Here is a 14,179-nt window from a genome sequence, read left to right as displayed (position 1 = left end):
TCAAAGATACAGAGTTGGAAGTTATCTTAGGGGTCACTGAGTCCAGCTGCTTTAGCATACATTATGACCTGAGGTGGAGATGGGTTAAGTAATGCACCCAAGGGTACATAAGGAGTGAGTGGAAGAGCCGGTTTTTAATCTAGATTCTCCAGATCCAAATCTGAAGCTTTTAGAGTGAATCTGGTTCTTTCCGGAGGTCCCGGATTACTTCTCGTTGAAGACCTTTAAGCAGGCTGGATGAACTCTTTACTAGGTATGTTGTAGATCAGATTCTGGTTTAAAATGTAACTGGAAAGCATTCCTCTAACTCTGAGACAGAGCTGTACCATGTGAAGAATCAGAAGATGCGGGTTCAGATTCAGTCTTGCGCTGGTCACTTGTGTGACCTTGGACAAGTCACTTGAATCTCATCTGTAAAACTGAGAGAGCTGGCCTCTGTGAGTCTGAGGTGACCCCTGGGGGAAGGAAAGCCCACCCAGCTGGGCAGCAAAGCTATCATAAGAGGCAGGAGGTGGCAGGCACCAGGCCAATAGGGCCACGCGGGCAGTCGGCGTCCGAGGCTCATCCACCCTAAAATGCAGACTTTGCTACCAATGCTCTTCTTAAAACCGCGTCTGAGTCATTTGGGCTCGACCCAAGGGAAGGAGCCATTCCTAAGGGAGCGCTGGGGTGGCAGCAGCAGCAGCCTGGCTAGGCTGAGGCGGGGGCGGGGCTCGGGGGCGGGGCTGAGCGCGGCGGGGCGGGGCTCGGGGGCGGGGCTGAGCGCGGCGGGGCGGGGATCGTGGGCGGGGCTGAGCGAGGCGGCGGGGCGAGGCGAGGCGCGAGGGCGGGGCTGGGCTCGGGGGCGGAGCTGAGCTCGGGGGCGGGGCTGAGCGAGGCGGCGGGGCGAGGCGAGGGGCGGGGCTGGGCTCGGGGGGCGGGGCTGAGCTCGGGGGCGGGGCTGGGCTCGGGGGCGGGGCGAGCGCAGGGGGCGGGGCGGAGCGCTGTGGGCCCGGCCGGGCAATGATGGCGGCTGACGGGGACTGGCAGGATTTCTATGAGTTCCAGGAGCCGGCCCGGGGCCGCCTGGACCAGCAGAACCGTAACGCCGGGGCCGGAGCGCTGGACGACGAGGGAGGCGTCGGCTTCTCGGCGCTGGCCTGCGGCCTGGAGGAGAAGCTGAGCCTGTGTTTCCGCCCCTCCAGTCCGGACACAGAGTCCCCGAGGGCGGCGGTGAGGCCAATCACCGAGCGGAGCCTCCTGCAGGAGGATGAGTGAGTGCCGCGGGGTCGGGCTGGAGGCCCCGCATGGCGGAGGCCCGTCCTAGGCCTCTGCCCCCCGCGCCGCGCCGCGCCGGCTCGCCCTGCCTCCCTCCCTCCCAAGTGAGAGGCTCGCAGCCCATTCCTCCCCTCCCCCCCGAGTCCCCGCCTCTTCTCCCTCCCAGGCCCCGCCTCCCCGCCCCGCCCACCCTCTAGGCCCCGCCCACCTCCTGACAGCTCGGATTCCCTCCCTCCCCCTCCCGCCCAGGTAGGCCCCACCTTCAGATAGAAGCTTCCTCTTGAACCTCTCCACATTCTTGCTTTTTTTTTGGAAATGGAATTCCCTCCTCTTCCCAATGATGATTATTCGTGATAAATGGGAGAAATTAATCGCGACTTGATAGGAACTTTTTAGTAGTTGCATGTAGATATATCTAATATTTGGGAAATAATCGGGCTTTATTTGAATGTCTGGACAAACTGGTAGGTGTTTTTTCTGTGCAGTCGTATTCAGTCATGTCTGACTTTTCTGTGGCCCCATTTGGGGTTTTCTCTGAGAAGATAATGGAGGGGTTTGCGATTTCCTTCTCTAGCTCATTTTAGTTGAAGAAACTGAGGCAAACAAGATTAAATGACTTGCCCCGGGTCACACAGCTAGTCACTGCCCGAGCCACACACTCTTCTCCATTTCACCACCTAACTTTCCAAAGGTAGATGTGTATGTGAACAGCTTCTGGGTGATGTTTGTTATTCAGTCCCAAAGAAGACCACCACGTCAGGGAGGTGATGCTTCGACAAGCACATAGATTGGATTTGAGTGAAGGGCTGCTGGACAAAGTCACCAGCCTCATCTCCTCCCGAGTCAAAATGGGTTCGGTGGCCGGGACGACTGGAGATGGACCTAGTTGTGAAATAATCAGGGTTAAGTGAGTTGTCTAAGGTCACACAGTTAGTGTCAAGAGTCTGAGGCAGGATTTGAACTCGGATCCTCCTGACTCCAGGACTGGTGCTTTAACCACTGTGCCACATATCATGGGGGTAGGGAATAGAGAGCTAGCCTGGAAGAACTGTGTTTAAGTCCTGCCCCTGATTCATACTGGCTGTATGACCCTGGGCAGAAAATTTTCTAAGACTGAGTTGTAAAAAGTTTACTGACCTGTACTGAGTTTTCACACTGAGGAGGTTCCCTTATGCCAATGAAATATCACACACACACACACACACACACACCTCTGTATGTCTGTCTATCTAAATATCTATCTTATAACTATGTTTCTCTGTCTATTTCATTGGTAAAATGTCATATCTATAGGTATCCATGTAATCTAGCTAATGATATTGGTGTTATCATGGTTTTATGGAAGAGTTTTATATATATACACACATACAGGTCTATAATTTACTGATATTAGAATTCTTAATTTTTCCATTTTTAATTTATTAAACATAATAAAATATTAGCTATAAGAACAAATAAATAATTAAATTATTAAATTTATTAAATATTCATTAAGTACCTACGATGTGCCAGACAGTTTCTATACATGTTGGGGAATACAAAGAGTGGCAAAAGAGGCAAAAGAGTTGCTTACAGTTTGGAGACAACATCCAAACAAATCTATACATACAGGATAAATAGGGAATAATAAAAGACAGAAAGCACTAGAATTAATGGCGGGAGAGGTTAGAGAAGGCTTTTTGGTGAAGGAAATCCTTGTTCCATTTCTGTTCATAAAATATTAAGTTATTCATAGGGTTAAAGAACTGTTTGAGAACTGGAAAATTTAAGGGCTAATTAGTAACCAATATGTTAGTCAAGTACTGAACCCTGTATAACCAACTCTTTCTTTTTAGAATACTGTTACCTTTATTATTATTATTATTATTATTACAACCTAGATACATATATTCATAATACACATACACACATATATGTACTCATCCATGCCTTAACTTAGTGCTTTGATCAAAATCGGTGATTGAGAAATAAATCCTTCTCTAATTGAGTGTATGTTTATGTGTTGTGGAGAGGTATGTGTATCTATCTTTATCATTATGTATATATATGTATGTATGAATGTATCTGTCTTCCACAAAAATTCTACTCCAATTGCCTTTTCCTATGATGAAGGCAACCCAGTTTATCCATCAAATGGCTGCATAGTTACTATGCTCAATCACGCAAGTTTGACCAGTTCTTGAAGATTTCTTGAAGAAAGTTTGACAGGTTCTGTTAAGTTGTAATGCTCATAGTATCTCAGAATGTATACTTCGTTTCTTTCTTTTTAAGGACCAGCTTAGAAAGTTTTTACAGGTTTCTCCCTGGAAGGTTTACCATAAGGTAATATAGTTATTGCCTAAATTACCTCATGAAACTCTTTACTAAAACCTGTAAGGATTGTGATTTTATAGGTGATTGGACAGTCATTCAATAAACTTTTATGTCTACATTGTGCCAAGTACCAGAGAAACCAAAATGTAAAAGATAATTCCTGCTCTCCAGGAATTCACAGTCTAATGGGGTAGACAACCCGCAAAGAAATATGTATAAAAAATCGATATGTTAGTGTTAAGGGGAATCAGGATAGATTTCTTGTAGGAGATGGAATTTTATCTGAGACTTGAAGGAAACTAGAGAATCCAGGAGGTGGGAGGACAGGTTTGGAGTTAGGAGATGCAGTGTTTTGTGTGAGAGAAAGTAATGAGATCAGTGTTACTAGATTGACGAGTATGTGAAAATGAGTAAGTATAAATAGACTGTAGGGAGGGAAGCAGATTATGAAGGAATTTGAATGGCAAACATGATTATATATTTGATTCTGGAGGTTATAGGGAGCCACTGGTAACATGATTAGACCTGTACTTTAGGAAAATTACCTTGTTAACTAAATGAAGGATGGACTATAGTGGGGAGGGGGAGAGAGTGGATTGTAGTGGGGAGACACTTGAGGCAGGGAGACCAATTAGCAGGCTATTTCAGGGGTCTAGGTATGTCATGATGAGGACCTACACCAAGATAGTAGCAGTGTCAGACAAGAGAAGAGAGCATATGCAAAAGATATTATAAAGGTAGAATCAACAAGACTTGGCAATAGATTGAATATGGGATATAGGAGATGGTGAGAAGTCCAGGATGACACTTAACCTGAATAACTGGAGGATGTTAATGCCCTCATTGGTAAACAAGTACATTAGTAAGGGGAACAATTTGAGTGGGAAAGATAACAAATTTAGTTTTGGACGTATTGAATTTGAGATGTCTATGAGGCATTCAGTCAGCTGTTCAAGGGAAAGTTGGAGATTCAAGTCTAGAGTTAAGCAGAAAGTTTAAGACTGGATAAGTAAATTTGTGAATCATCCACATAGAGATGATAATTGAATCCATGACAACTAATGAGAAGAGGAGTGGAGAACAGAGAAGACCTGAATACAGAGCTCTGGGGGAATATTCACCTTTAGTGGATATAAGGTAGATGAAGAACCTCTAAAAGGGATTAAGAATGAGTTCAGATAGAGAAAACTGAGGAAAGAGCAATGTCATAAAAAAAAAACTAGAGAGAAGAGAGAATCAAAGGTAATCAACAATATCAAAAGTTGCAGTAAGTTTAAGAAGGATAAAGATTGAGAAAAAGATAATTAGATTTGGCAATTAAGTTAAATAATTTTGAAGAGAGGGAGAGACAGGAAGAAAGGTGGAGGGGCAAGTGCTCTAGTTCCTCAAGGAACTTAATTAATTGGGAAAGACAACAAAAATAGATAAGAAGTGTCTGGGAATTTTGGATTGAGGAGTCACAGGGTCAGTAAATTGATGCCTTTTCCAGAAGCTTTGGTATTATTGATTTGATTTTTGCTCCCTAGAGCAAGAAGCAAAAATGTGGGATAGGGACAGAAAATGGTAGCAAGAAGGTAGAGAAATGGTTGGGTAGGTTGTGAAGGTGAAGCCAGATCTCAAGTCTGTCCTAGTAGGTTAAAATGGGCTAATTTAAATTTACATAGTCACCAAGGCCAGTTAGCTCTAGGGCAAGTATTTCTGAGATAAGTAAATTTCCCTAGTTCCTGGGGTCTTGCTGGGTTGCAGAAGTTCATTCAAATTTGGATGCTGGACCAGCTGGACAGAATTAAGGTAAAATAGGCTTATAGTCAACATGAATGGCTGGATATTGTGTTTGTGTGTGTGTGTGTGTGTGTGTGTGTGTGTGTGTGTATGTCTGTGTCTGTGTGTGTGCACACACGCATGTGCATTTGTATACATACAAACACTAACCCAGCAAAAGTTGAGATTTCAACATCTATCATTGCTACTACCCAAGGGAAAGTATTTTTTCTCTCCTTTTATATTCTTGTAAAAGCTTTTGTATAAATGTTTAAAAGTGGTATTTAATTTTGTTGGAATTATAAATAAGAGGATTGCTTCAAAGTAGGTAGTAGGGTTATTGTAGAGCATGAATATACAGTTGAAGTAGTAGAAAGAGTATTGAATTTGGAGGCAGTGATCTGCATTTTGAGTTTTAGTTTTGCTTCTTACTATGTAATCCTGAGAACCTATGGGTATACTCTCTGAGCCTTAGTTTCCTCAGTTTGAAAATGAAAGAATTATACTTGATAACTTTTAAATTCCTTCTAACTCGAAATCTTGATTCCTGTCATCCATACAGTTTGATTATGTCTGAGCATAATATTCTTTCAAACCAAAATTTTTCTCTTCCACCCAAATAACTACCTCCCAGTTCAGGCTCTTATTACCTTTTCCCCTGGCTTGTAATAACCTCTTATTCATTTCCCTACTTCTCTATTCATTTCTGATTTATTCATCATATGGCTATCCAATTAATAGTTCTAATACGTAGTCTTACTGTATTTCACCCTTGATCAGAAACTTCACTTGCACCCTATTAGTACTAGGTTAAATTGCAAATTCAGCAGGCATCTCAAACTCCATACAATCTGATTCCCACCTACTTTTCTAGAATTATTTCATATCATTTCATTTTAGACTCCAGTCAAACAGACCTATTAACTGTTCACTGAGCTTAACAGTTTAGTTTTCATCTCTATGGACATATCTGGACACCCTGCCTGGAATGTTGTCCTTCTATTCCTGTCCCCCTTCTTCCACCTCAAATGGCCCATAAGTTGATGTTCTCTCATTCATAAAATTACCTTGTACTTATCTATTTATACCTTGTATCTTCCAGTCAACTATAAACTCCTTTGTGATAGATATTGTTTCATTTTGGTTTCTGTATTCCCAGTACCTATTAAATGATCTGGTATATAGTATTTAAAAATTAAATTTATCTTTGGCTGTCTCTATAACAAACTTCCCAATTCCTTTCCCCCCATGTTCCCTAATTTCTGACTCTGAATTATCTTCAAATATTAGTCGTATCATTTTAGTAAATCCTTAGCCAGTGCTCGATATTACTGAAAAATCTTTAGGTAGAATGTTAGCTAGCCAGTCAGGTGATAAATCAAAAGGGCCATGACATTTCTTTTAAATGTGGTGTCAGAGAGCTGAAGAATTGAATTGGAGAGAATTAGAAGGGAGATATGTGGGGAAGGTATTCAGTTGTGTGATTCTTGTTGTGTCACAGTGAATAAGTGTTATTTTGGGATTAGATGCATTTTGGATTAGTCATTAAACTTCCCCTGCTGTTGACATATATAATTCCTGCTTTCTATAGTAATAGTACATTCACATATATAATTCCTGCTTTCTATAGTAATAGTACGTTCCATTACTTATAATTCCTTGCTGTCATTTTTATGTTCAAGTAACAGGCTTTGTCCACTTAAAGACAAGAGAAAACTCATTAGAAAAGACTGATGTTGAGGCAGCTAGGTGGCACAGTGGATAGAGCACCAACCCTGGAGTCAGGAGTACCTGAGTTCAAATCCAGCCTCAGACACTTAATAATTGCCTAGCTGTGTGACCTTGGGCAAATCACTTAACCCCCTTGCCATAAATAAATTTTTAAAAAAATTAAAAAAAGAAAAGACTGATGTTATGATATATTGATGGCAAAAGGAAGAAGGAATGGAAGAGGATGAGATGGATAGATATTATCATAGAAACAACGAACATGAGATAGAGGAAGATAGAAGGGTCTGGTCTGCTTTGGTCTGGAGTCATGAAGAGTTGCACACAACTGAATGACTGAACAATAACATTTGTATGTGTATTTATATATATATATATATTATGTATGGAATATATGTATAAATGTGAATATATATATATATATATATATATACAGAGAGAATAATTGAGAGAGAGATCATGCATTGCAATGCTAACTCAAATATTCATTATTCTTGGGATGGGGAAGGGAAGGAACATTTTTAGAATTTAGTTCATTTATGTGGTATTTCTTTTTCTTTTGTTTTCTTCTATTAAATTCCATTTAATTTATTTATGACTACATCTAAAATACTTCATCTGTCTATGTCTTTTGTTTTATATACTTATGGTATATGCTAAATTTTCTTTGGGAACTGAACCTTAATTTTTGTCTAAGGAGATAGCTTTATAGTTTGTTCCTTTTGTCTGAAATGATTTGGCAAATGAGATGCTTAACCAAAAAATATACAGCCAGTGAATATTTAGAGAATTCCAAACCTAGCAGATCCTTGAAGTAGATTCTTTATTTCACTTCCTTTGAGTAAAATGGGATTGCCAAAAGGAAGGAGTAGTAGATCTAGAGTCTTGAGTTTTTTCTTCATATCCTTCCTGATTAGTTTACTAACTTAATATCTCCATAAATAAGTATAATTATACTGGTGCTAGTGAAGCATAAGAATTACTTGGGTGTAAAGTAACAATTAAAATTATTGACTTTTACAACAAACTGTATAACTTCTTTTATCTTAAATGTTTAATGAAAGACATTTTGCTTCAGACACTTGGTTTACATGAATTCACAAGATTTTGACACATATATTTAAATTCTTCAATATGCACTTTTTCAGTGCATTTTCTAAAAATGCCATTTTTCCAAGTCTGTCCCTTGATTTTTATCCCATAGATTTTCATGGGAGTTTAAAATCAAGAGAGTTTTTAAGTTATTAAAGATTAAAACTGAATCCTTTATTTGTCAGAGTTCATCATTCCCTCACTGGGGACAAGACATATAGTCCCAATCAAAGTAGAAAACCTTCCAAACACTTTTTATTAAATATTTTAGAGCAATGGAGATGCCAAGTTCCTTACAGGCTAACATGAAATGAACTTCTGAAAATTTGAGTATTGCTTAAATGGAAAAAGAAGTTTCATCATTATAAACTACTTTTCTCCAATCTTCATTACTCTAGACTTTGTATTTTCTCATGGCATTTCTCTCTCTTGGTTTTCCTTCTATCTAAACCCTCCTCTGTATTTTCATACAGGTCATAATCAGTAAAGGTGGGTATTCCTTAAGGTTCTGATCTGGGCCCTCTTGTTTTCTCCCACTATAGTATTTCACTTGGAAATCTCAGATTTTCTTTCTCTCTTCTAACTATCTCCATCTTACTAATAGATATTTTAAACTGGATATCCCATAGAAATCTCAAACTCAATCTATCTTAAAACAACTCATTTTTTTTCTCTCAAAAACTCTCTTCTTCCTAACTTTCCTATTACTGTGAAAAGTACTGCTATTTTTCCAGTTGCTCAGGCATGCAACCTAGGTTCTACCTGGACTCCTCATTTTCTCTCACTCCCATAGCCAATTTGTTGCTAAATCCTATTGATTTTGCCTTTGAAATATATCTTTCATATACCCCCTTCTTTGTTGCTACATTTGTACCACCTTGTTGCAGACCCTTATCACCTCATGCCTGGACTATTGCAATACATAATTAAAATATGTCCCTCTCTCCAGTCCATTCTCCACTCAGATAATAGATTGCCTTTCCACTTTTCAAGCTCCCAGTCAACTCTAGGATAAAATATAAAATCCTTTCCACAGTCCTTCTTAAACTAGTTCCACTACTTATTTTTCCAGTCTTTTTTTTTTTTGGCAAGGACAAGGGGTCAGGTGACTCACCCAAGGTCATTTAAGAAGGCAGTTAGGTGGTGGCAGTGACTCCAGGGCTGATGCTCCATCCACTGCACCACTTTAACTCCCTTCTTACTTTTTATACCATCCCATGTATTCTTTGATCCATTGACACTGACCTTGTTGCATGACCCTCTATCTCTTGAACTGAACTGTTTGGCTGTCTTGTCCAGAATGCCCTTCTAGTTCAACTCTGCCTATTGACTTCCTTCATGTCCCAACTAAAAATCCTTCTACAGAAAACCTTTCCCAGTCCTTCTTAATTCTTAATTCTGGCTCCTTCTCACTAATTATTTTTTATTTAGCCTGTATGTAATTTATTTGTACATATTTGCTTGATTAGATTGTAAGCTTTTGAGAACAAGGGACTATCTTTTGCCTTGCTTTATATCATCAGCATGTAGCATCGTACCTAATACATGGTAGGTGTTTAATAGATGCTTCCTGTATTGACATGATAGTATTGGTTAGCAGCCAAGATTTTTCTTTTTAATGGTCTCTTTCATCTTGAAGAGGACTATGTGTACTTTAGTGGAATCAGTAACAGCTTATCCAGTTGCTAGGTCCTTCTGAAGATCTTCATTTATTTTCTAAAGATTAGTCTTTTTTGAAGCAATAATTTTGCCAGTTTTGCATTTCTGATCACTCCCTTATTCTCAGGTGTTGAGATCTCTTTTTTGTTGTAGGATTGGAACACTTGACTTCCCCTCACCAAGGGGAATTTGTATTATTTCTAACACTGAAGTGTACTCTTTAAAAAGAAAAGAATTTATTTTCCTCTTCCTCTTTTCCTTCTCACCACTGGGAAAAAGAAAAATGAAAAACAAAATTCTTGCTAACGAATATTAATAATCATACAAAAAATATTCCACATTGACTTTGTTTAAAAATGTTTGTCTCATTCTACTGCCTTGATGGACTCAGGAGAGGAGTGACTTTTTATTTAACTGATTGGTTATGTTGATTAGGTATCTTTAGTATTTCAAAGCTTTGTAATATTGTTATAATATTAGTATTAATTTAGTATAGTATGGTATGGATAGTATGGTATGGTATGGTATGGTATGGTATGGTATGGTATGGTATATTATAGCATTGATCTCCTGCTTCTGCTCACTTCATGCTGTACTATTTTGTTTAAATCTTCCCAGAACTCTCTGAAACCAGTTCCTTTATTTCTTCTTATAGAATTGTAGCATTCCATTTTATACATATATCTTAATTTGTCCAGCCATTCCTCAGTTAGTGGGTACTTGATTAGATTCCAGTTCTTTAAGAGTTCCTTATTTGGATCCATTTTTTCAATAAAAGAAAAAAATTCATTCAAATGATGAAATGCTTTTTGCAACTATTTCATTGTGCACATTTTTTATTTGACCTCAGATTCTGAAGCTTCCTTTCCTTTTCTGCAGTCCTTGCAGCTAGCAGCTCCATCAGATCCTCATTCAACAGTTCATTCAAAATTCTTTACATATGTTTCCTTAGAGTAATATCTCTTCTTCAAAACCACAGTATTAAAATCACAGCCAAAGAGATCTTTGAAACATGGTATAAAATTCAGCATGAAACAGGACACGTTAAAAAAACTAACTAAAACTAACTAAAGGGAAATCTGTTGTGAACTGATCCAAACATTCTGGAGAATAGTTTGGAATTATGCCCAAAGGGCTATAAAATGGTGCATACTCTTTGATCTAGCAATACCACTGCTGAGTATATCTCAAAGACATACCCACCCAAAAAAGTGGGGAAACGACCTATTTGTACAAAAATATTATAGGAACTTTTTTTGTGGTGACTCAGCATTGGAAATCAAGGATGCTCATCAATTGGGGAATGTGTGGTATATGATTGTATTGGAATTTTATTGTGCTCTAAGGAATGAGAAACAGAATGATTTCAGACAAACCTGGGAAGACTTACATGAGCTGATGCATAGTGAAGTGAACAGAACCAGGAGAATATGCACAGTAACAACAATATTAAATATAAATAGAATACAGTTCAGTGAAGAACTGTGAATGATTTAGCAATTCTCAGCAATATAATGATCTAAGGCAATTCCAAAGGACTAATGATGATGCTTACTATCTGCCTCTAGAGAAAGAACTGATAGATTGAATTCACATGGAAGCATGACATGGTTTACTTTTTTCATTTTCTTTCTTTTATTCAAGTCTTCTTGTACAAAATGACTAATAAGGAAATATTTTGCATAATTGTATATGTGTAACCTATATCTGATTGCTTGCTGTTTCAGGGAAGGGACAGGGGAAGGAGGAGGAGGGGAGAAAAGGAGGAACTGAATTTGGAACTCAAAATTTTAAACAAAAATGTTTTAAAAAAGGTGGGAACTCATTCTGGATTCATCTAGTCATGAATTAGATACTCTAAGTCAAACTAGTGTCAATAGAAGTGCACACTCATGACCATTGCTTTCACAAAATGAAATCATATCAAAATTATTACTTTTTCTGAATAATATTCACATCACTGTACCTAAGACAGTTGTGACTTTTCTAACCTTGTTAGAAGTAAAAAAAGGGCCTAGAGTTCATGTGTCTAAATTTCTATTCTAGTACTATTTTTCACTACACACACAGATACACACACACACACAAACAGACATTAAATTCAGTAAGTATTAATTGCCTACTTTAGACCAGTCTCTAGGAATGCAAAAAGAAAAACCAAAAATGCCTTCCCTCAAAGAGTTTATTGGGGAAAATGATAAAATCTTTGTTGGCAAATGGATTGATAGATAGGTATTGTTCTCTTGTCATCTTTTGGGAAGAATAATAGTAAGGTTTGAGAGTATGTTTTTTATCCATTTAGTATCTTTCTTTTTTTAAAATGATTTGAGAATTTATCTCATTATGCCCCACAAATTGTCTCCTTCATCAAGGTCTTCCTCTGTTTATATTTTATTTAGTCCAGTTTCCCTTTTCATCTTTGTTTTCTCTGATTTTTGAGACTAAAGTCATAGATTCATAATCCTTGATGCTAAAAAAGTTTTGTTGCAAAAATTTCCATTTATTTCTTCCATTTTAAAAATGTTGCCCTCTAATTTGTCCTTAAATACAGACAGTTCTCACTTTATGTAGTTTCACATTAAATAAATTTATGTTATGTAGTTTTGTCTTTATGTGGAAAGTCTGTAAGGACTGTCAAATGAGGATCTGAGGAAGCTACCAGCTGCAACGGTGCAGAAGAAGAAAGGGAAGCTTTAGAACATTCCCAAGTTGGAGCCAAAAAGATTCATAACAAAGCAGTTGATAGAAGCATTTCATCATTTGAGTGAGGTTTTTGTGAAAAAAAGTGATCCAAATACTTTAAGAGTTTTAGAAATTCAAAAACTAGTTGAGGATAATATTGCTTGCTTTTATCAGATATGCAATGAAAAAAGAAAATCACTGCCTAAACAACTCTATAACTTCTTTATAAAGTTGCATAGGCAACCACCAATGATAAATGCTAAGTTCAGTGAGGGACAACATATTGCACACCTTTGTTAACTTTATAGTACCTTGCTTGCATACTTTAACTTTTCCTTTCATTTCATAATTCTATTTATTATCATGGTATAGTATGTAATATGTCTGTATTAAGTCTTGTGTAGAAGTTTTAGTTTGTGTGTACTTTTCTAAGATAGTCTAAGACAAGTGGATATGTAAGGCAAATTTGCATTATGTAAAACATGCTTCATGTGGAGATCTGTGGAATGGTATGCTTATGAAAATCAATAACTTCTGTACTTCTAGGATAATAGCTTAGTTGTGTTTCTTACCAAGCTATATTCATACTTTTCACTATTGCTTCCAATGTTTTCTGATGCAGTTACTTCACTATTTATATTTCTAGTTGAAATTTAGTATTTACTTACAATAAAGCTTTAAAATTTGTGATCATCTTCTTACCCTTTCTACCATCAAAACCTATACTGAAGGAGAAAATGAAAGTTTCTATCAATCTTTTAAACTTTTTTTACCTTTATCATGAACACTTGTTTTTCCTCATTTTTCTATGTTTAATTCAGATTCATAATGACTTCCTATGGAAGACACCAAACCTGTTCAATAGAGACAGAAAGCTTATGTAGTGTTGTGACAAAGTTTAAAGATTTGAAAATCAGAATTAAAAGTGTATCTTTGCACTGAAGGATTTTTACTCAACTGGGAGACCTGATTCTAATCCTGCTTCTAACTCTGAAGACATGACCAAATCACTTAATCTTTGAGCACCTTAGTCTCCTTTTCTGTAAGATATGGATAATAATATTTACAGAACCTACCTCAGAGGGCTGTTGTAAGGATTAAATGAGATGAATTAAATATGTAAAGTGTTTGTAAACTTTAAAGGTATGATATCATGTCAGTTGATATTAGGTTGTGCCATTTGTAGAAATTAAGAAATTTAATTTGTGGTAATATACCCACATTATCTTTCTTCAGAGCTCTTTTGTCCCAAATCCAGTTGCGTTATCATTCCATTTTTTCCTTTGACAAATATAACCTACCTACTCTATTGTTACTTTTCCTGAAACTCTCATTGTACCATATTTTTCACTTTTACACATTATGATTTAGTTTTCTTAGTCTTCTATGGTAATATTCAATTTCTAAGAAAATGAGAAATCTTGTATAATTTTATCTTAATTGACTATAGTTTTTTCTTTTCTCAAGGATTTGGAATGCATTAACAGATAATTATGGTAATGTGATGCCAGTAGATTGGAAGTCATCCCATACCAGAACTTTACATTTGCTCACCTTGAACCTCTCTGAAAAGGGGGTAAGTCCTGAATTTGCACATTTATTTTCTGATTACTTATTTTTGAAATTTGACATTACAGCATGTATAATTGACTTAAGAATCCTAAACAGTAATTTTATGATTTATATA

At 37.7% G+C, this 14,179-nt stretch overlaps 1 protein-coding gene across 2 annotated transcripts in view; it reads left to right on the top strand.

Moving 5' to 3' along the window:
* The first annotated feature begins 984 nt into the window (after positions 1-984).
* Positions 985-14,179, top strand: part of FEZ2 (fasciculation and elongation protein zeta 2) — a 53,918-nt gene continuing 40,723 nt past the window's right edge. For both annotated transcript variants that reach the window (XM_074209693.1, XM_074209694.1), the window contains exons 1-2: positions 985-1,253; positions 13,960-14,068. In XM_074209693.1, coding sequence (XP_074065794.1) covers positions 1,003-1,253; positions 13,960-14,068 — 360 coding nt within the window. In that variant the 5' untranslated portion in view covers positions 985-1,002. The remainder of the gene's footprint in view (positions 1,254-13,959; positions 14,069-14,179) is intronic.

Source organism: Macrotis lagotis, chromosome 1 (genome assembly GCF_037893015.1).
Source record: "Macrotis lagotis isolate mMagLag1 chromosome 1, bilby.v1.9.chrom.fasta, whole genome shotgun sequence".
NCBI lineage: Eukaryota > Metazoa > Chordata > Mammalia > Peramelemorphia > Peramelidae > Macrotis > Macrotis lagotis.
This window is presented reverse-complemented; position numbering and strand designations above follow the sequence as displayed.